This window comes from Carcharhinus amblyrhynchos, chromosome 10, assembly GCF_965287045.1.
Source record: "Carcharhinus amblyrhynchos chromosome 10, sCarAmb.v2.hapA, whole genome shotgun sequence".
Classification (NCBI taxonomy): Eukaryota; Metazoa; Chordata; class Chondrichthyes; order Carcharhiniformes; family Carcharhinidae; genus Carcharhinus; species Carcharhinus amblyrhynchos.
Genome location: NC_137333.1, coordinates 103,394,533 through 103,418,765, shown reverse-complemented (window position 1 = coordinate 103,418,765; position 24,233 = coordinate 103,394,533). Strand labels below are relative to the sequence as shown.

Sequence of the window (24,233 nt, the reverse complement as noted above, 5' to 3'; positions counted from 1 at the left end):
ATTTCACATTTCTACCCAATCAAATCTGTTGATTTACCATCAGCTGTACTGGAAGAATATAGTAAGAGGGAAAATAGACTCTTCCCGCTCAAAAAAGACAGTAGGACTAGGGGGCACAGCCTCAAGATAAAGGGGAGGCGGTTTAGAACGGAGTTGAGGAGGAACTTCTTCACTCAAAGGGTGGTGAATCTCTGGAATTCTCTGCCCGTTGAAGTGGTGGAGGCTGCCTCGCTAAATATTTTTAAGAAGCGGGTTGATGGGTTCTTGATAAGAGAGGGGATTAAGGGTTATGGGGAGAGGGCGGGAAAGTGGAACTGAGCCACGACAGATCAGCCATGATCTTATTGAATGGCGGGGCAGGCTCGAAGGGCTAGATGGCCTACTCCTGCTCCTATTTCTTATGTTCTTATGTTCTTAAAATATGCAGCCCAACTATTTCCTCTGATTTGAACCGTGGCAGTGCTGGTTGCTGGGGATCATGTTCATCCCTGGCTTCTTGTGCTGTTATGGTGGTGGAAGGATGGAGTTAAACTTCTTAAATCCAGAAAGTGAGAGCAATTGCATTGAGAAAGCAAATTCCATTCAGCAGTTTGAAGGCTGCAGCAAGTGTGATTCTTGCCATTCTGTGTTAATATATTAGCAAGGTTTAGACATTTTTAAAACAATTTTTTTTTCATGTTACAAGTAGGTTTAATTAACACTGCAATGAAGTTACTATGGAAATCCCCAAGCCGCCACACACTGGCACTGGTTTGGGTACTCTGAGGGAGAATTTCCTGGGTCAGACATGATTGTACCCCATCATTATTGGCAATGTAACCCATTTGAGCTAAAATGGAAAATTTGGGTCAGTGTATTCCACTCTGACCGTTGTCTCAAAGTGATTGAATCTGAAGAGAACAGCCCTTAATGTTTTCATTTGGAGTTCATATTTTGTTAGGTAGTGTGGGCCTATGTCACATCTTGTGCCATATAATATATCTATATGGTGTACTTCTAAGCCCATTGCACTGGCTAATTATAAATATTTGAAGTCAGGGATTTGAGAATTATATTGGGGTTAGTACTCGAGCAAGGTGATGATGAACGAAAGCGGCTTGTGGCCATAGTTGTGCCAGGTTGATTATGAAAGTATATTAAAAAAAAGCCTTTTTTAACATTGTTATACAGGGAGAGGTGGTGGCTTAATTCAAATCTTACTGGACTTGTAATCATAATGCTTTGGGGATATTAGTTCAAATTTGAGGAACCTAACTTCAATTAACGGCGATAATTATGGGGGATTTCAATCTACATATTGATTGGTTGACCCATGTTGGACGCGGTGGGCTTGAGGAAGAGTTCTTGAAATCCTGTAGGGATAGTTTCCTTGAACAGTGTGTGACGGAACCGACGAAGGAGCGAGCTATCTTAGATCTGGTGTTATGTAACAAGACAGGTAGAATTAGGGATCTTGTTGTGAGGGATCCTCTTGGGAAGAGCGATCATTGTATGGTGGAGTTTTTGATGCAGATGGAGGATGAGAAAGTAGGGTCCCGAACCTGTGTCCTCTGTTTGAACAGAGGGGAGTACGATAGAATATTCAGAATATTCAGAAGGCGTTTGATAAGGTACCTCACAAGAGGTTACTGCAGAAGGTCAGAGGACATGGAGTTGGGGGTAGGGTGTTAGCGTGGATAGAGGATTGGTTGTCAAATAGGAGGCAGAGAGTGGGGGTCAATGGGTGCTATTCGGATTGGCGGTTGGTGACTAGTGGGGTGCCCCAGGGGTCGGTGCTGGGGCCTCAGCTATTTACCATTTATATAGATGATCTGGAGGAGGGAACCGAGTGTAGGGTGTCGAAATTTGCTGATGACACCAAGATTGGGGGAAAGGCAAATTGTGCGGAGGGTGTGGAGAGTCTGCAGAAGGATCTAGATAGGCTGGGCGAATGGGCCAGGAAATGGCAAATGGAATTTAATGTTGGCAAGTGTGAGGTGGTCCACTTTGGTAGGAAGAATGGTAGGAAGGACTATTACTTACGTGGCGAAAAACTGCAGCAGGCGACGGTGCAGAGGGACCTCAGGGTCCTTGTGCATGAGTCGCAAAAACCCAGCTTGCAGGTGCAGCAGGTGGTCAGGAAGGCGAATGGGATGCTGGCCTTCATAGCGAGGGGGATTGAATATAAAAGTAGGGAGGTCTTGCTGCAGCTGTATAGGGCATTGGTGAGGTCGCAGCTGGAGTACTGTGTGCAGTTTTGGGCGCCGCACCTGCGCAAGGATATTTTGGCCTTGGAGGGAGTGCAGAGGAGGTTTACTAGGCTGATACCGGAGTTGAGGGGGTTGAGCTATGAGGAGAGGCTGAATAAACTAGGCTTGTACTCGTTAGAGTTTAGAAGAATGAGGGGAGATCTCATTGAGACGTATAAGATGATGAATGGGATGGATAGGATGGAGGTGGAGAGACTCTTCCCGCTCAAAAAAGACAGTAGGACTAGGGGGCACAGCCTCAAGATAAAGGGGGGGCGGTTTAGAACGGAGTTGAGGAGGAACTTCTTCACTCAAAGGGTGGTGAATATCTGGAATTCTCTGCCCGTTGAAGTGGTGGAGGCTGCCTCGCTAAATATTTTTAAGACGCGGGTTGATGGGTTTTTGATAAGAGAGGGGATTAAGGGTTATGGGGAGAGGGCGGGAATGTGGAACTGAGCCACGACAGATCAGCCATGATCTTATTGAATGGCGGGGCAGGCTCGAAGGGCCAGATGGCCTACTCCTCCTATTTCTTATGTTCTTAAGTTCTTATCTTGTTGTTTTTAGCCTTAGCTCAGTGGGAATGCACCACCTTGAGTTAGAACGTTGAGCTCACATCCTACTCCAGGTACTTGAATGTGCAGTCTACGCTAACTGTATAATATTAAGGAATTTCTGAACCATTGGAGATCCTGTCTCTTGATGTTGTACCAACTTCACACTCAAGTGGATGTATAAAGCACCTTTAAATTTTAAAAATAGCAGGAAGTCCTCTTATCTTGGCCAATGTGTCTGTCTCCGCGAACATCAAGATAATATGACAAAGTAATCTGGCCATTACCCCGTTGCTTTGACAAAGGGTTGTCCAGACTTGAAATGTTAGCTCTTTTCTCTCCTTTCAGATGCTGCCAAACCTGCTGGGGTTTTCCAGCATTTTCTCTTTTGGAGACCCCATTGCTGTTTGTGGGAACTTGCTGTGTGTAAGTTGGCCACTACATTTGTAACAGTGGCTGTGGTTCAGACTTTATGAAAGGTACGCCTTTCATTAAGAATTAGTCGTTTTAAGGGTTTTTAGAAATAACAAGCCCACGGTGTAATGGGCAAAGTATTTTGTGAGAATGTAAGATGCAGGAGCAGGTAATCAAACTCATCAAGCCTGCTCCACCATTCAATATGATCATGGCTGATCTCGACTCCACCTTCTGGCCTGCTCCCCTATAATCCTTCATTCCACTAATAATTAAAAACCTATCTATCTCAAGTTTTAGTGTTCTGGCATCCACTGCACTCTGGGGTTGAGAATTCCACAGATTAACAACTCTTCAGTGAAGTAAATTCCCCCATCTCTAAAATTTATTTTAGATCTGCCAGCGGAGGCTATGGCCCCTCATTCTAGAAAGTCCAACGTGGGGCAGTATTTTTTCTTCTTCTATCCTGATCAATCCCTTTTCAGCATTTTGCATACTTCAATTAGATCACCTCTCATTCTTCTAAAGTCCAGTGAGCATAGGCCTAAACAGTTCAAACTCTCTTCATAAGACAAGCCGTTTATCCCTGGAATCAATCTCATGAACCTTGTTTGAACTGCCTGTTAATGCATAAATATCCTTCCTGAAGTAAGGACACCAAAATTGTCACTTTATCAATGCCGTTTACGGTTGCAACAGCACTTACCTACTTATTACTCAATTCCATTAGCAACAAATACCAAAATTCCATTTGCCTTCCTTATTACCTGCTGCACCTGCATCCTGACTTTCTGCGATTCATGCATGAGGACACCTGATCCCTCCACACCGGAACATTTTGAAGCTTCTCTCTGTTTAGGTAATAAGCCACCTTTTTATTCCACTGACCAAGATGGATAACTTTGCACTTACCCACATGAAATTTCATCTGCAATATTTGGGCCCACTCGCCTAACCTATTTGTATCCATTTGTAAAAATCTTATTTCTCCTTGGCAACTTGCTCTCCCACCTATCACCGTCATCTGCAAATTTGGCTGTTGGACATTCTAACCCTGTCTCCAAGTCATTAATATGAGTTGTAAGTAGCTGGGGCCTGAAGACCAAATCCTGTGGCACAACACTAGTTATGACTTGCCTAACAGAAAAAAGTCATTTATCCCCACTCACTCTCTGTTGGTTAGCCAATTCTGTGTCAAGCCAATGTATTACCCCCAAGCCAGTGGGATCCTACCTTGTATTATTAACCTTTTGTGTACCACCTTGTGAAATGACTTTTGAGAGTCCAGCGACTGCAGCTGCAGGACCTCCAATATCCACTTCACTTGTTACATCTCCAAAGAACTCCATCAAATCAGTCAAACATGATTTAGCATTCATAAAATCACGCTGACCCGATGGATTGCGTTTTGATTTGCTGAGTGCCCCGTACCTGGTCTGTGTACTGTTTGGCTATGTAGAAGAACCCTTTGGGCTGCAGGCCATGATGTTGTGAAGGTAGGTGGATACTTCCTAGATTTGCTGGAATTAATGTTGGGAATTGAGATATATTCCTATAGCACTTTATCTCCAGACTAAATGCATTTCCATCAATAGAAGTAGTTACCTGTGCAGAATTATGTTACCATGAAGTATTCATTTGTGGCAGAGTTACTCCTGATGATTTTAAGCAGCTTTAATCAGGTTACTGTTTCATTCAAGCTGTTGCAAAAAAAATTAAATAAAAAATAGCAAATGCATGAATTTTTACAGCACCTTTCACTGCCTCACGACATGCCAAACATTCTGGAACTACTAAAGCACTTGGGGTTGGGGGCAAAAGAACTCAGAAGTCATGGCTTTGTGGAAAGGAGAGAAAAAAGAAGGAAATACTAATTTCAGATACTGTTGCTGCATTACATTGTAAACTCCGTCAGTGTTAATACAATCTTTTAAAATTGGACAGCAATCTTCTGTTTTTCTTAGATTCGAGCACGCAATCCCAATGAGGTAATATTTGGATTGAATGATGGCTACTATGGAACACCCTTTGATCACAAGGTAAAAACCATCTTAACCTATGGTCATGTTGCTCAATTTTTGCACTTCCTCAAAATATTGTTGCTTCTCTATCATCCTGAAATTGAAAGAGGCCAAATAAGTGCACTTCTTATACTAAAGTGAATTAAAATTGTGAAATAAGCTATTAGAGAAAGCTGATCAAATGGAGTGTATAAATATGCTCGAGGCGTTTTGCATTTCTAGACAAAAAAATGATTGAGAGACATTGTCTGGGGGAGTTGATGTATCAAAAAATGGGCTAGTTTAGGGCAATAATTAAGTCCTAATAATTCTTCTGTTCACTGAATTGTGGCTCAAATCTGCACTTTACTATCCATGGTGCTGTAGCTGTTCTGTTTTTTCAATTGCCATGTTTAATACAATTACTTAAATCTAGTTTAGCTATACGTTGTTTTGAAGCAGTAAGCATAAATCTACAAACTTGCAGTTATTGTTGGAAGCACAGTGGCAGCTGTTGACAAGTTAATCTGGGATGCAAAACTGCTTAAAGCAGGCTAATGTGCTCACGCCTGAATTATGTGATTGCCACCTGGTGCAATAGACAAGGGTCTGATTGTGGAATCAGGAGTTGAGGCCACTCTCCTCTTGCTCAGTACACTCTGATCTGTTGGTGTTTAATTCTCAAGTTGCTTTTTTTTTGAAGAGATCATGCACAAGGCACATTCTGTCTGTATAGATGGGAAAGAAGAGAAACTATGTAATATCTGGTTATCCCTTTGTTCAAGCCAACTAAAATTTTTGGTACTAGCAGTAATCATCACAGTTTAGAAATGATTAGCTCATTTGACTGGTTATTCTGGTTTGTGTAGCAGCACTTTGATAGTATTCAAGTACTTGAGTAAAATATTTAAGTAGCTTTATCATGGCAAAATATTTATGAACTTAATATAGATTTGTTTCAAATTTCTCGGCATTGTTCCTTGAAATGTTTCTCCTTTGTTGGAGTCCACTTCAAACTGAATCCTAGAAAGGAATGCAGACATTCTTCCCTCTTAGTTGCAGTTAGGTTTCAGGAACAGAGCATATTTGTCCCAGTGTAGTCTGTTTTTAATCCACATGAGGGTGCTGTTGCAGTTTTCTATAGACTTGTAGAGAGTAATCTTGCCCCACAACATTAGCAGATACAAAAATCCTTCTGCTTTCAAATGAATTCGAGTCCTGACTGGTGAAAAGATCTATTCTTTCTGCTTAGGACCTCACTGAAAAGAAGAGGAGCAGCCTTCTCCAGGTGGACCAGAGTTGTGTGAGGAACTCGTACAGTGTCTTCTCCTTGCTCAGGTAAATTTGGATCATGATTTGAGCTTTCAAACCCAAACACTACTAGGAGGAACATGTCAGTCTTGTCATCAAACAGATTTCAAGTTTTTTTGTTTTCAGTGCACTTTGATAACTTGAGATATTAGTATCTAATTCATTCGTGCCCCTTTAGGGAAGGGAATCTGCTGTCTTTACCCAGTCTGGCCTACATGTGATTCCAGTCCGCAGCAATGTGGTTGACTCTCAACTGCCCCTCTGAAATGGAGGGCAGTTAGGGATGAGCAATAAATGCTGGCCCAGCCAACGGTGCCCATATCCCATCAATGAGATTTAAAAATAATATTGTAACAATACATTCCTGTATGTTAGGGAAATTTCAATTTATTATAAACAGTTTTTGAAGGTCAATTTTAGTGGTACTGTTGGTAAACAATGGAGACTGCATTAGATGAGAGAGATCCCAGATTTGGGTCCCAAGCGAGAGGACGTCATCCGCCCCGGAAGCCTCGGCTGAACCGGTAGCCGATGTCACCTTTTGCAGACGTTAGATCAGCGTTTTGAAAGTCAACCTGTGGAGAGCGATTGGCCTGGATGGGGTACTCCGATGAGCACTCAGACCCTCGTCTGAACAGCTGGCAGGATATTTGCAGATATCTTTAATCTCATCTTACTCCGATCTGAGGTCCCTACCTGCTTCAAGAAGACAAGCATCATCCCTGTATCAAAGAGAGGCCAGGCAGTGCACCTTAATGATTATTGCCCGGTGGCTCTGACATCCATCGTTATGAAGTCCTTCGACAGGTTCGTCATTGCACACATCAACTCTGATCTCCTAGATTACCTGGATCCACCACAGTTGGCCAATTGCTGCAGCAGGTCCATTGCAGATGCCATCTCCCTGGCCCTAAACTCAACCCTGGAACACCTGGATAATGAAGAGTTACGTCAGACTCCTATTTATTGACCACAGCTCAGCTTTCAATGCCGTTATTTCTACAAAACTCATCTCCAAACTCCGTGGCCTGAGGCTTGGCTCGGCTCCTCCCTCTGCGACTGGCCCGCCAGCAATGCCCACATCCCGTGAATGAATTTTTACAACATTACTGTAACATTGCTATATGTTAGGGAAATTTCAGTTTATTATAAACACAATATTTGAAGGTCATCTTCCTAACCCACAGACAGAAATCAGTAAGGATAGGCAATGATACCTCTTCCACGATTATCCTCAACACCAACGCTTTACAAGACTGTGTCCTCAGTCCCTTGCTATACTTTTTATACACCAATGACACTGGCCAACTTCCCTTCCAGTTCCATTTTTTCAAGTTTGCTGACGATACCACATAATAGGTCGGACCTCAAACAATGACAAGATGGAGTACAAGAATGAGATGGAGAATCGTGGAATTGTGTGATGACCATAATCTCCTCCTCAAAATCAGTGAAATGTAGGAGATAGTCGTCAAGTTCAGGAAGTGCAGTGGAGAACATGCTCCAGTCTCCATCAATGATGGCGAAGTGGAAATGGTCGAGAGCTTCAAGTTTCCAGGTCCCTCCACGTTGACGCTATAGTTAAGAAAGCCTACCAACGCCTCTATTTTCTCAGGAGGCTAAGCAAATTTTGCGTGTTCGCTATGGCTGTCATCAGCTTTTACAGTTGCACTATAGAAAGCATTCTTTCTGGTTATATGGCTTGGTATGGCTCCTGCTCTGATCAAGAATGAAAGAAACTACAAAGGGTTGTGAGCATAGCCCAGTCCATCATGCAAACCAGCCTCCTATCCATCGACTCCATCTACACACCCCACTGCCTTGGAAAAGCAGCCAGCATACTTAAAGACCCCATGCAGCCTCGGCATATTCTCTTCCACCTCCTTCTGTGGGGAAAAGATACAAAAGTCTGAGATCACATATCAGCAGACTTAAGGACAGCTTCTCGTTGCCATCAGACATTCAGTTGGATTTACCATATATTAAACTGATACTTCTTTTCATTCTAGCTATGATTGTAATACTTCATTCTGCATTATTTCCTTTCCTTCTCCCTTATGAATGAAGCCCAATCCAACATTCAGACGAGCCTCTCATCCATTGACGTTGTCTCCAGTTCCTCGGAAAAGCAGCCAACTTAATCAAGGACCCCACGTATCCCGGACATTCTGTCTTCCAACTTCTTCCATCAGGAAAAAAATACAAAAGTCTGAGATCACCCACCAACTGACTGAAGGAACAGCTTCTTCCCTGCTGTCATCAGACTTTTGAATGGGTCTATCTTGCATTAAGTTGATCTTTCGCTACACCCTAGCTATGTACATTCTGTACTTTCTACTTCTCTATGAGCAGAATGCTTTGTCTGTAAAGTGTGCAAGAAACAAGACTTTTCACTGTACACTAATACATGTGACAATAATAAATCAAATCAGAAAGGAGCCTTGCAGAGTTGCTGCAAAGCATCTCTCATATGATCCACACTGCTGCCACTGTGTGCCAGTAGTGGAGGGTGTGAATGTTTTAAGGTCCTGGATGGGGTACTGACCAAGCGGTCCATCATGTGGGTGTGGGTGTTTCATACTTGTGTTGTGCAACTGCACTTGTCCAGGCCTTAGGGAAGATGCTACCCTCTTCTCATTTGGGCCTTGTAAATTATGGAAAGGCTTTAGGCAGTGGAGTTTTAAAAAAAAACTGTTCCACCTGATTTCATCTGTTTCACTTAAGTTCAAGTAATAGTGTATAGACATTCTGGAGTAGGAGGAATGGGGGGGGAGGGGCAGAGGAAACAGAAACAATTGTCTTCTAAGCAATAAGCTACAGGGAAAGCTGGAATTAAAATAGAGCAAAATGCTGCATGTGATAAATTGGAAAGCTTTTAGGAAGTATCTTGGACAAGGCAGAGGAGGTTTGGGAGCAAATCTCAGATCTTGGGGCAGCTGAGGCACACCTGTCATGGTGGACTGATTAAAATTGGAGATAGAGAAGTAACCCTGAGGGTTGTAGAGCTGAAGGATACAGCAGAAATTGGGACGAGTGTGCTGCAGCGGGGAACAGATTTGAAAATCAGGATGATAATTTTAATCGATGCATTTCCAGATAAGAAGCCAGTGTGATCACTGAGCATGGGTGATGGATGAATGGGTCGAGGTCTCAGCTGGAAAAAGGACAACAGAGTTTGGATGAGTTCAAGCTTGTGGAAGTTTGGAGGGTAGCAAGGAGAATGTTAGAATAGTCCTGCCTTGAGGTCATGTAGACATGTCTGAGTTCCAGCAGCACAGGAGCTGAGGCAGGGCAGAGATGGGCGTTGTTACACAGATGAAAGTCAGCAGTAACATACAGCTGGAGTAGGTATCTGTACAAAAGCCCATCTGATCAGGTAAGTCGCCAAGGGTCTGAGTTGGCTTTCGAAGTGGAATGGAGTCATTGCGTAAAATTTGTGGCAGTTACTGAATGTAATGTTCAGGTCTCCCCTTTGTGATGGTACTGGTGCCTTTAAGAAGTGTATTTTAATCATTTTTCTTGGCAGGTTTTTTCAGTCAGCTCAGAGCATTTTATGAGCATTGTTTTGTCTGTAACTGGTGTCCTCTAATTGATACTGAAGCAATATAATGACATGGTGTTTATTTTTAATTGGGTCTAATGCAGTATCCTGCATTTGGTGAGGTGGCACAGTGATAGTCGTTAGCACTGCTGCTTCACAGTGCCAGGGACCCGGATTCAATTCCCAGCTTAGGTCACTGTCTGTGTGGAGTCTGCACGTTTTCCCCATGTCTGCCTGGGTTTCCTCCCAGTGCTCCAGTTTCTCCCACAGTCTAAAAGAGGTGCTGGCTAGGTGCATTGGCCATGCTAAATTCTCTGTGTACCTGAATAAGCGCCGGAATGTGGCAACTCGGGGATTTTCATGGTAATTTCATTGCAGTTAGTGTAAACCAATGAGACTTTAGGTTTTATGATCCTTTTGGACTCACTGGGTAGAGCATGATTGACCAGATCAGGTGTTGCCTGGTGAAATTTTTTTTGCACAGAAAAGGCCAAGGTTTTGATTTCGGTTTGAGTTGCTATTAGAAGTTAGTGGAAGAAGGCAGTGTCTTGCTGCCTCTGTAGGGGCATGCTGAGTGTCCTGGGACTGGTAAGCCTCAGTTTTAATCCAACATTCAAAAGACCATTTCACAGCAGGTGTTTAAAAACTGAAAAAGTCAGCATCACGTGAGCATACTTTTTGTGCCAAGTCTAAAAAGGGTTGTTTGTCTATACGATGGTTGCTTGACTTGGAACATCAGAATTAGCTGGCTGTTAAAGTTTATATGATGTCATAAAATTGTTTGAAAATGATAAATGTAACGCTAACTTTTTAATATTTTGACTGTGTTCTTAAATAAGCATTCTTTGATAAGATTCCCAGTGGGTCACTTGAATCATGCCTGGAGTGAAACACCTTATGCTTCCATGTGCCAAATTCAAAGGTTAAAAATTAGGATCTAGGTTGTCTTCATATAACACCTTGGAGTTTCTGGGCTGGATCATAACACCTTATAGACTCGATGGACTGAATGGCCTCCTACGCTGTAGGAATTCTATGATTTCTTTCCCTAAAGAGCATTAGTGACCAGATGGGTTTTTGCAACCGATCACCAATGGTGTCATCATTATTATTAGACTTCTAATTCCAGATTTGTATTGAATTCAGACCTCAGCATTTGTCATGGTGGGATTCGAACACAGTTCCTGGATTACTAGTGCAGTGACAATGTCCACTACACCACCACTTCCCCTACTGGATGTTGCTTGGAATTCTAGGTTTGGAGTGTTGTTGGCATTTGGTGGTGTAAAAGAAATACACTAACATAGTTATGTCGAGCTTTTTAAAAAAAGTCATAACTTGGTTGTCTGAATGGAACCAGTATTTTTCAATTCTCACATGTTTCCATGCCATACCACTGGACCTTAAGTCTAGCAATGACTTGTCTAATTTTCTTGCCTGTCAAGTATCTGGTGACATTCTTCATCCCAACACAGCTTTTGTTTTTTGAGATGGGAAAGCAAGTAAAAAAAAAAAAATGCTGATTTCACACTCTCCCCACCCCTCCTCATCCAAGTGGCTATGATCATACGTCAGATTGGAAAGTTGAGTTAAATGGATAAGAGACAAATTTCAAACATCTGGGTAGCAAGAAAACAATCAAGTGTAGGTGTAACACAAGTTACCATCAAACATGAAGTGTTCATAACTTTATCCAACACTGGATGGCAGTAGAGTAAAGCCTTTGAATTCTTCCCTTGTTTGCCTTGCTGCCCTTTCCCCTTTCTCCAAAAAAATGTGAATTTTCTTAAATGAAAGTGAGAATTGTGCCTGCAAGCAATAAGCAGAGAATCAAACAGCGCAGAAAGCCTCTTTGAAAGAACAGTGGAATTCGTTTTCCAACTCTTCTTTCTCCATATACCTGCAAATTTTTCCTTTCAATGTATTTATCCAATTTGTTTTGAAATTTACTATTTGTTTCCACTCTTCTCTTTAAAGCATTGCATTCCAGATTGTAATTCATTGTATGAGAAACATTTTTGCTCATCTCCCTTTGGGTTCCTTTGCCCATTTATCTTCAGTTTTGTTTTGTCCTCTGGTTACTGATCTTTGTGCTTCTCATTATTTATGAAGAAAACACCTCAATTTGGAACACCCATGTTAATTCTCCCTTTGCCCTTAAGGTGAGAAATTCAAGCTTTTCTATACTCCGTGTAATTGAAGTTTCGAAATACCGTTGAATAAGGTGTCAGCTGGTGACTGCTATTTGAGCATTGAGAGAAATTCTTCAACATAAGCATCTCTTCCCCTCGGTCAGCGCACAATCTAACAGATGGTAACTGAACTAGTAATCCAGGAAGCTGGCGAACATTTCTGGTTCAAACCCACTGTAGCAGCTCGTGGAACTTGAATCCAATTTATAAAAACTAATCTGGAATTAAAGCTTGTCTCGATAATGGTGCCTGCAAAATGGCCATCGATTTGTCATAGAAACTCACCTGGTTTGCCCTTTAGGAAAGGCGATCTGTCCTTACCTGATCGGACGTATGTGTTACTCCAGACCCAAGGTAACCTGGTTAATTCTAACTGCTCTCAAGGGCAATTAGAAATGAGAAATCTCATGCAAGAATTTTTTTAAAAAAGCTTGATACTTGACACTCTGATCTCAGTGAGGCTGATTATCAACAATCTGCCATAAAAGGAAGATCTGGACTTTGCTTAGTTGGCAGATATTTTATATGTCAAGCACCTTTTTGAAACTGAAGACAACAGTGCAGTGATTGAGTATAGTTGTGTTTTGTGTATGTGCCCCATGCATCACTTTTTTAGCTATTGTTCCAGTTGGCATTGTACTAGCAAATTACAAGTCCAGTGAATATTGAATGCATGGAAATCAACATTTTAGGTAGCTTTAACACAAACTTTGAGTTTCAAATGATGGCAGACAGCATTGGGGTGCTGTTGTGAGTGTTCATAAAATCGTAGAATCCCTACACTGCAGAAGGAAACCATTCGGCCCATCTAATCTGCACCGACAACAGCCCCACCCAGGCCCTACCCCCATAACCCCATGCATTTACCCTAACTAGTCCCCCTGACAATAGGGGCAATTTAGCATGGCCAATCCACCTAACCCACATATCTTTGGACAATGAGAGGAAACTGGAGCACCCGAGGAAACCCACGTCAGCATGAGGAGAACGTACAAATTCTTCACAGACGGTGACCCAAGCCAGGAACTGTACCTGGGTCCCTGGCACTGAGGCAGTAGTGCTAACCACTATGCCATCGTGTTGCTCTGTGATGTGTATTTTTTTTAGTCAGCAGTTTTCTTTTTTCTGAACATTTTCTCTCTTTCTCTGAGAGGCAGCATGGTGCCACAGTGATCAGCATTGCCTCATAGTGCCAAGGACCTGGGTTTGATTCCTGGCTTGGGTGACTGTGTGGAGTCTGCATGGAATTCCTCCAGGTGCCCCAGTTTCCTCCCACAGTCTGAAAAACTGGTTAATGCGTTGGCCTTGCTGGATTCTCCCTCAGTGTACCCAAACATGTACCAGTGTGTGACAAGTAGGGAATTTTCGCAGTAACTTCATTCTAGCATTGTAGTAAACCTGCTTTTGACACAAATAAATAAACTTAAACATCTCCTGTCTTTTTCTCTCTCCTTTTTCCCTTTTTGGTCTGAGGTTTTAAAAAAAGTCTGTTTTTGCTCTAGTGTTGTGGAAACAGCTAAGAGCGAGATAGAACATAGAACATAGAACACTACAGCACAAACAGGCCCTTCGGCCCACAAGTTGCGCCGACCACATCACCTACCAACCTACAGACCTATCTATAACCCTCAATCTCATTAAACCCCATATACTCATCCAGAAGTCTTTTAAAAGACCCCAGCGAGTTCGCCTCCACCACCACTGACGGCAGCCGATTCCATTCACTCACCACCCTCTGAGTGAAAAACTTACCCCTAACATCACTTCTGAACCTCCCTCCCCGCACCTTAAATCTGTGTCCTCTCGTAGCGACCATTTCAAACCGGGGAAATAGCCTCTGAGAGTCCACCCTATCTATCCCTCTCAACATTTTGTAAACTTCTATCAGGTCGCCTCTCAACCTTCGTCTCTCCAGGGAAAAGAGTCCCAGCTCCCTCAACCTAACTTCATAAGGCATGCCTCCCAGTCCAGGCAACATCCTTGTAAATCTCCTCTGCACCCTTTCAATAGCTTCTACATCTTTCCTATAGTGAGGCGACCAGAACTGCGCACAATACTCCAAATGAGGCCTGACAAGGGTCTTATAAAGTTCCAGCATTACCTCCCGACTCCTAAACTCAATCCCTCGATTAATGAAGGCCAGTACACCATACGCCTTCTTGACCACCTCCTCCACCTGCGAGGCCGATTTAAGAGTCCTGTGGACCCGGACCCCAAGATCCTTCTGCTCCTCAACACTACTCAGACTTCTGCCCTTAATAGTGTACTCGTTCATCCCGTTGGTTCTGCCAAAATGGACGACAACACATTTATCCGCGTTGAAGTCCATCTGCCACTTCTCCGCCCAGTCCTGCATCCTATCTATGTCCTGCTGCAACTTTTGCCATCCTTCCAGATCATCCACAACACCACCGACCTTCGTGTCATCAGCGAACTTACTTACCCATCCCATACCCATACCCAGATGACATGGAGTGGGAAGGAGAACAAGCCTGTGTTTGCCTGATGCCCATTTTACCTTACTCCATTGCACATGCAAGCACTATATTGTGTAGTGTTGCTGTTTCCTCCCACACCCTTTTAGGAAGACACGTGCTTAAATGCGTGTGTGGGTTTTACTAGGTGCAGCTTTTATTGTTCTCTCATTCTGAGGTCTGTGATTTTTCCAGTTTAACCACAATAATTTGCGCTCTAAGTATGTTTCTGAACTGAAACAGGCAGGTGCTCTGAAAACAGTACTTGTTTTAAACCCTTTGCAACATGGTGGGCTTAAACACACATCCCGAGAGATTTTTCCAACACTTCATAAACAAGGGATGTCTTTGTTCTTTGCTTGAAAAGCAATAAGAACATAAATCTGACCAGTTCTTCTTGTACTGGAAAGCTATTCATTTTGTTTCCTAGAATATTAGCAATTACATCATCTGATGGTGGAGACTGTATGAAACTGCTTAGGTAGTTGGATGCAGTTTTCCCACTATTTGCATACTGGCTCTGACTCAAGTTCCTTGGAAAACCTGCAAAACTCTGTCGCTTTTAATACTCGTTTCTTTCTCAAATGTTTTTTTTTCTTTTTCTGTCTGCCTGTGTCTGATTGCCTGCTCTCTGGTTCTGCCAGGCAGGTTCTGGCTCTGCCCCACTCCCTATGCTCTGCCTCCATTAAAGATGATTTATTAATCTGTAGAGCCATTGAAAAGGGCAATTTAACCCAGATGCGATTTGAATTTCAGGCCAAGTTAGGTTTTTTTTAAAAATTAGTGTGCAAGTTTAGAGCAAAATTTGCACTGAAACCCTTAGTTCGTTGACAGGTGTGATGAGATTCCTTCAGTGTGGAGGCTGCTCTGTAGCTTTGTGTGGCAAGGTGGTACTCTAATTCAGGGATTCGCATAACGCCATTGTCTGAACAGCTGAATGATCTATATTCTGCATATGAAATTACTGACTTAAATTTGTCCAAAGGCAGTGATATATTGTGTACAGGGTACATGCAGTGATTAAGTTATTGCACACCCTCCTTGTGCAAATTGGAATTTTATGCTGTGAATCATGTCTACAGTACAGACAAGTAAGTTCTGGATTTCTGTGCACCCATGCAATACATGACCTGTGTCAAAACTAAGTGATCCAGTTGTTGAATCAGAATATCCATTGTGACACCACTTAGTGGTGCAAATGTTAAGCATGTCCACTCTTCACCATTAAATAACATATATGCAGCATGAATAATATTGACAATAGGGTGAAAGATTATTGGGGGCAGGCAGAAATGTGGGGTTGAAGTTGTTAAGATCAGCCCCGATCTTATTGAATGGCAAATCAGCCCAAGGGGCTGAGTGGTCTACTCCTGCTCCTAATCTGTATGACGCATGGACCCCCTGCCTCGGACATCATGATCTCCGAAAAATCAACGAAGATGGATAGAGGCTATTTGAACTTCATTGCTACTATGAGGTTTCTATGATTAACGCCTTTCAGAATAAACCATGTCACAAGATATCCTGAAGATATCCAAGATCAGGGTGTTGGCAGCAACTAGATTAGGATCACCAGATGTGACACTCTGAACAGCATTGTCAACATGTGCAGCTGTTGTCATTCTGACTGTGATAGCAATCACTCCTTCATGTACACCCAGGTTAAGGATGTAATTCTTGAAGCTTTCTCATTCAATGCAGAAATGCCATCCTTTGTCAATGTCAGCTATATGGCCTATCTGGATTTTTAAAAAACAGTTCCTTGACTTGAGGTTGCTCACTGGCAATCCCACACAATGCAGAAGCGAAATGGAGTCTACTTCGAGACACCATCTACAAAACTGCACTGTCACACCGCAAATGCAAAAGGAAGAGCTGACTGGTTTAAAGCCTGTGATTGAAGCAAGTGATCCGAGTGCGAAGACTCTGGAGGTATTAAGAGCCAATGAATGGAAGTCAAGCAGGCTGCTAGGCAGTTTGTAGACAGTTGTCACTGGCAAAGATGCCAGACTATCCAGGTGCCTTTCAACACAGTGATTTTCAGGGCCATGTATGAAGTGATCTAAAAGGCAAAGGGTCCATCAGCCAAGAAAAAGGCTCCTTTGAAAACAAAGCTATGAGAGGCCATTAATGACTGTAGTGAACAATTGAATAGGTCATGAATGAAGGATTAAATGCCATAGCAAACCAGTCTGTGATGGCAGAGCTATTGGTATCAAACTCAGGGGAGAGAAGCTTAGCCAAGTGCCATGGGCAATGCTCCAGTTCTGCAAGCCCACAGATAACCTCACGATTCTCCCCTTCTCCAGCTTCCACCCTAAACATGTTAAAGAATTCATCGCGTAAGGACAAGATCTGCTCAGATGAGGAGGATCGCAACAGACACCTCCAGAAGCTGAAAGATGCCCTCATAAGAACAGGATATGGCGCTCGACTCATGGATCAACAGTTCTGACGCGCCACAGCGAAAAACCGCACCGACCTTCTCAGAAGAAAAGCGCGAGACATAGCAGACAGAGTACCCTTCATCATCCAGTACTTCCCCAGAGCGGAGAAGCTATGACATCTTCTCCGGAGCCTTCAACATGTCATTGATGAAGACAAGTATCTCGCCAAGGCCACCCCCACTTAATGCCTTCAAACAACTGCACATCCTCAAACAGACCATTGTCTGTAGCAAACTATGATGTGGGAATGCTGGCGTTGGACTGGCGTAAACGCAGTAAAAAGTCTGACAACACCAGGTTTTAGTCCAACTGATTTATTTGATAATACTCACAAGCTTTCGAGGGGACTGCCTCTTTGTCAGGTGAATGGAGAGTTCTGGCCTCAGACAGAGCATATAAAGCACAGACAGTTTAGAGATTACTGATTAAAATGCGAATCCTTACACCTAACCTGCTGTTCAAGACCTGAAGTGGCTGACAATGTGAGTGGAACATCTTCATGCACAGGTTCGAACAAGACTTCTTCACCGCACAGAATCTTCAACCAATGCTATACACTAGATACATCGATGACATTTTCTTCCTTTGGCCTCATGGTGAAGAATCACTGAAACAACTATATGATATCAACAAATTCCACCCCACCATCAGACTCACCATGGACTATTCCCCAGAATCAGTTGCATTCTTGGACACACGCATCTCCATTAAGGACAGTCACCTCAGCACCTCACTGTACCGCAAGCCCACAGACAATCTCACAATGCTCCACTTCTCCAGTTTCCACCCTAAACATGTTAAAGAAGCCATTCCCTATGGACAAGCCCTCCGTATACACAGGATTTGCTCAGATGAGGAGGATCGTGACAGACACCTCCAGACCCTGAAAGATGCCCTCATAAGAACAGGATATGGTGCTCGACTCATAGATCGGCAGTTCCGATGCGCCACAGCGAAAAACTGCACCGATCTCCTCAGAAGGCAAACACGGGACACAGTGGACAGAGTACCCTTTGTCGTCCAGTACTTCCCCGGAGCGGAGAAGCTACGACATCTTCTCCGGAGTCTTCAACATAACATCGACGAAGACGAACATCTCGCCAGGGCTATCCCCACACCCCCACTTCTTGCTTTCAGACAACCACACAACCTCAAACAGACCATTGTTCGCAGCAAACTACCCAGTCTTCAGGAGAACAGTGACCACAATTCCACACAACCCTGCCACAGCAACCTCTGCAAGACATGCTGGATCATCGACGTGGATACCATCATCACACGTGAGAATATCATCCACTAGGTACATGGTAAATACTCTTGCAACTCGGCCAACATTGTCTACCTGATACGTTGCAAGAAAGGATGTCCCGAAGCATGGTACATTGGGGAGACCATGCAGACGCTACGACAACGGATGAATGAACATCGCTCGACAGTCACCAGGCAAGACTGTTCCCTTTCTGTTGGCGAACACTTCAGTGGTCACGGGCATTCAGCCTCTGACCTTCGGGTAAGCATTCTCCAAGGTGGCCTTTCACGACACACGACAGCGCAGAGTCGCTGAACAGAGATTGATAGCCAAGTTCCGCACGCATGAGGACGGTCTCAACAGGGATCTTGGGTTCATGTTGCACTATCTGTAACCCCCGTGACTTGCCTGGGTTTGCAAAACCTCACTTACTGTACTGTCTGGAGACAATACACATCTCTGTAACCTGTGATCAGTGCTCCTTCCACTCACATTGTCAGCCACTTCAGGTCTTGAACAGCAGGTTAGGTGTAAGGATTTGCATTTTAATCAGTAATCTCTAAACTGTCTGTGCTTTATATGCTCTGTCTGAGGCCAGAACTCTCCATTCACCTGACGAAGAGGCAGTCCCCTTGAAAGCTTGTGAGTATTATCAAATAAATCGGTTGGACTAAAACCTGGTGTTGTCAGACTTTTTACTGTAGCAAACTACCCAGTCTTCAGGAGAACAGTGACCACGACACCACACAACCCTGCCGCAACAACCTTTGCAAGATGTACAGGATCATTTGACATGGATGCCATCATCTCACGTGAAAACACCATCCACCAGGTATATGGTAATACTCTTGCAACTCGGCTAACGTTGTCAATCTGATATGCTGCTGGAAAAGATGTCATGAGGCTTGGTACATTGGGGAGACCGTGCAGATGCTATGACAATGGATGAATGAACACTGCTCGACAATCACCAGGTTCTTTTCCTATTGGGGAACACTTCGGTCACAGCATTCGGCCTCTGATCTTCGGGTAAGCGTTCTCCTAGGCAGCCTTCATGACGCATGACAACGCAGAGTCACTGAGCAGAGACTGATAGCCAAGTTCCCACACATGAGGATGGCCTCTACCAAGATCTTGGGTTCATGTCACACTATCTGTAACCCCCACGACTTGCCTGGGCGTGCAAAATCTCACTAACTGTCCTGGCTGGAGACGATACACACCTCTTTAATCTGTACTTAACCCCCTCTCCTCTCTCATTGTCTATGCCTCTTAAGACTTGATTACCTGTGAAGACTTGCATTCCAACCATTATTTTGTAAATTGAGTTTGTCTTTATATGCCCTGTTTGTGAACAGAGCTCCCACGTACCTGATGAAGGAGCTTGTGCTACCAAATAAACCCGTTGGCCTTTAACCTGGTGTTGTGAGACTTCTTGCTGTGTTTACCCCAGTCGAATGCCGGCGTCTCCACATCAATGCTCCAAATTCCATAGCTCGAGAACTCGAGCATGGGAAACCAAGGCTGACTCAGCTGTTGACCTCATTAGAACCTTGGTCCAATGGACAAAAGAGTTAAACTCCACAGGTGAGGTGAGAATTATTGCCGTAGCTATCAAGGAGCATGACCAAAACTGGAGTCATTGGAAATTAGGAGAAGCCCATTCGTTGGCTGGAGTCAAGTAAAGGCAGATGATTGTGGTGTTTAGAAGTGCATCATCTCAGTCTTGGGACAGGAGTTGCAGGAGTTCTTCAAGGTAGTATCACCATGGCCCGCTGTTGCGACGTTCCGTCCGCTGTAAAGTCAGAAGTGGCGATGTTTGCTGCTGATTGCACAACGACTCAAATGCATTCACAATGACTCATACTGAAGGAGTTTGTGCCCATATGCAGCAAGACCTGGGCAGTATTTAGGATTGGGCAAGTTACATTTATGCCACATGTGCCAGGGAATTGCTATAACCTGATCCCAACTGGTTCTGCAGGCCTGACCTTGTCCACACTCTTCTGGAAGATCTGATCAGCTACCACTGTCTTGCTGGGGATCTTACCAGCGACTACTTCACAGAAGTTTAACTTTACTTAAATGCGTTGCCTTCCATTGATCTCTTTCTCTATTTTATCCAGCCTGTCAGAAGTGGCTTTTTCCCAAAACTGATCAAAACTTCTTTAATTTAACTCCTATCTTTTAACATGAAGTGTATCCTAGGACATTGTAGGAGGCTAGGGAGGAAATTGCGAGTCCCCTAGCTGAGATATTTGAATCATCAATTGTCATGGGTGAGGTGCCTGAAGATTGGAGAATGGCAAATGTTGTGCCTTTGTTTAAAAAAGGCTGCAGGGAACTACAGGCCAGTAAGCCTCATCTGTGATGGGTAAACTGTTGGAAGGTATTTTGAGAGGCAGGATCTACAGGCATTTCGGGATGCAAGTACTGATTAAGGATAGTAGCATGGTTTTGAGTGGAATATCGTGTCTCTCAAATTTAATTGAGTTTTTTGAAGGGGTAACCAAGAAGGTAGATGAGAGCAGTGCAGTCGATGTTGCCTACGTGGACTTTAGCAAGGCTTTTTGACAAGGTGCTGCATAAGGTTAAATCTCACGGGATCCAGGGTGAGGTGTCTAAATGGATACAAAACTGGCTTCTTAACAGAAGCCAGAGGGTGGTTGTAGAGTTGTTTTTCAAATTGGAGGCCTGTGACCAGCAGTGTGTCTCAGGGATCAGTGCTGGATCAACTGTTACTTGTCATTTTATATTAATGATTTGGATGAAAATATAGGAGGCATTGTTAGTAAGCAGATGACACTACAATTGGTGGCATAGTGCACAATCTCCAATTGCAACAGGATCTTGATCAGTTGGGTCAGTGGGCTGATGAGTGGCAGATGGCGTTTAATTTAGAAAAATGTGAGATGATGCATTTTGATAGATTGAACAGGGCAGGACTTACTCAGTCAATGGTAGGGCACTGGGCAGAGTTACGGAACAAAGAAGTCTAGGGATACATGTTCATAGCTCCCTGAAAGTGGAATCAGGTGGAAAGAGTGGTGAAGAAGGCAGTTGGCATGTTTGGTTTCATTGGTCAGAAGATTGAATACAGGAGTTGGAATGTTTTGTTGAAGTTGTAGAAGACGTTGGTAAGGCCACAGTCGGAATATTGTGTGCAATTCTGGTCACCCTATTATAGAAAGGAAATTATGAAACTAAAAGAGTGCAGAAAAGATTTACTAGGATGCTGCTACCTTGATGGATTAAGTTATAAGGAGAGGCTGGGATAGACTGGGACTTTTTTCTCTGGAGCATAGGAGGCTTAAGGGTAATCTTATAGAGGTCTATAAAATAATGAGGGCACAGATCAGCTAGATAGTCAATATCTTTCCCCAAAGGTAGGGGAGTTGAAAACTAGAGGGCATGGGTTTAAGGTGAGAGGGGAGAGATACAAAAGTGTCGAGGGAAGCAATTTTTTCACACGGTGAGTGTCTGGAACAAGCTGCCAGAGGTGGTAGTAGAGGCAAGTACAATTTTGTCTTTTAAAAAGCATTTAAATAGTTACATGGGTGTGATGGGTATAGAGGGATATGGGCCAAATGCAAGCAATTGGGATTAGCTTAGGGGTTTTAAACAAAAAAAGGACAGCATGGACAAGTTGGGCTGAAGGGCCTGTTTCTATGCTGTAAACGTCTGACTCTGACTCGAAGTAAACTTTCCCGACCTTTGCCTCGCTTAAATTTCTTTACAATTTGTATATGTACCCTTTGGATTTGAAACAGCCCACTTCACAGTCAATACTTTATTGCCTTGTGCAAATTCTTACTGGAATTTCTCTTGGTTCATTAATATATCCAAACCAGTCCTTACTATTTTAGACCATTGCAGTCGCACTGTCTCTTAATTACAACAATCACATCCTGACTAACCTATTTTCCAGTACATGAGAAATGATAGTGATATTACCAAAAGAAAAACAATATTCCTCATTTTCCTGCAGCGAGATGGAAACTCTCCAATTGCCTAGATAAGTGCAGCTCCAACAACACTGAAGAAGTTAGACTCAATCAAGGACAAAATCTGCTCGATTTGATACTGCATCCCCAGCTTCAAGATTCATTCCTCTCCGCCACAGACACAGTGGAAGTCGCATGCACTGCATCCAAGATGGACTACAACAACGCACCTAGCCTTCTTTGACATTATCTTGCAACCATGCAATCTCTGCTACCTAGAAGGACAAAGGCTGCCAATGCATATGTACTCCACCATCTGCAAACTTCTCTCCGAGCCCCACACCATCCTGACTTGGGATATGTCACTGTTCCTTCACTATCGCTTAGTCAAAATCCTGAAACTGCTTCCCTAATAGCACTCTGGATGTACTTGCACAACAGGGACTAAGGCGGTCCATCACCACCACCTTGAGGGCAGTGTGGGGTGGGCCAATTTGGGGTCTCCCATTTAAGATGGAAATGAGGGAATTTATTTTCCTGAAGGTTGTTTGTCTTTGGAATGATCTTCCATAGAATAATGGAGTCTGGGATCATTGCTTAACTCAGTGTTGAACACATTCAGACTTTTGATTCACAGGGGAGTCGGGGGTTATGGGGGTCAGGCAGACAACATAAGAGCAAGCGTAAGCCATTCAGCCCATTAACTTGCTCTGCCATTCAGTGTGACCATGGCTAATCACCTACACTACCATTCCCCTAAACTATCCCCATATCTCTCGCGCGCGCTCTCTCTCTCTACTTACACCATGACTGAGCTTCCACAGCCCTCTGGTGTAGGGAATTCCAAAGATTCACAGCCCTCTGCATTTAACCTGTCTATCACTTTAAATAGAGTCATGGAGATGTACAGCACAGAAACAGGCCCTTCAGCCCAACTTGTTTATGCTGATCAACTTTCATAAGAACATATAAGAAGAAATAGGAGCAGGAGTAGGCCATCCAGTCCTTCGAGCCTGCCCCGCCATTCAATAAGATCATGGCTGATCTGTCGTGGCTCAGTTCCACCTTCCCGCCCTCTCCCCATAACCCCTCTCATCAAAAACCCATCAACCCGCGTCTTAAAAATATTTAGCGAGGCAGCCTCCACCACTTCAACGGGCAGAGAATTCCAGAGATTCACCACCCTTTGAGTGAAGAAGTTCCTCCTCAACTCCGTTCTAAACCGCCCCCCCCCCCCTTTATCTTGAGGCTGTGCCCCCTAGTCCTACTGTCTTTTTTGAGTGGGAGGAGTCTCTTCACCTCTATCCTATCCATCCCATTCATCATCTTATACGTCTCAATGAGATCTCCCCTCATTCTTCTAAACTCTAACGAGTACAAGCCTAGTTTATTCAGCCTCTCCTCATAGCTCAACCCCCTCAACTCCGGTATCAGCCTAGTAAACCTCCTCTGCACTCCCTCCAAGGCCAAAATATCTTTGCGCAGGTGCGGTGCCCAAAACTGCACACAGAAGGAATTATGGTGAGCAGGCAGATAAGTGGAGCTGAGTCCATGAAAAGATCAGCAATGATCTTACTGAATGACAGAGCAGGCTTGAGGGGCCAGTTGGCTAAGTTACTTCTGCTCCAAGTTGACTTTCATCACAGGAGTGTTTGGGGACAAGTGTAGCAAAGTCTTGCTTCAATTGCGTGGAACCTTGGTTAGACCGAACCCAGAGCAGTGTGCACAGTTTTGTTTTGCATACCTTAGGAAGGATACTACTGACAGAGGGTGTGCAAAGTGCACCAGACTCTGACGAAGAGTCACCAAGACTCAAAACAATTGCTCTGTTCTCTCTCCACAGATGCTATCAAACCTGCTGAGATTTTCCAGCATTTTA

General features: G+C 43.7%; 1 protein-coding gene across 1 annotated transcript in view; it reads left to right on the top strand.

Moving 5' to 3' along the window:
• Window positions 1–24,233, top strand: part of uvrag (UV radiation resistance associated gene) — a 320,344-nt gene that overhangs the window by 61,638 nt on the left and 234,473 nt on the right. Inside the window, exons 5-6 of the mRNA XM_080197696.1 lie at window positions 5,161–5,235; window positions 6,449–6,534. Coding sequence (XP_080053822.1) covers window positions 5,161–5,235; window positions 6,449–6,534 — 161 coding nt within the window. The remainder of the gene's footprint in view (window positions 1–5,160; window positions 5,236–6,448; window positions 6,535–24,233) is intronic.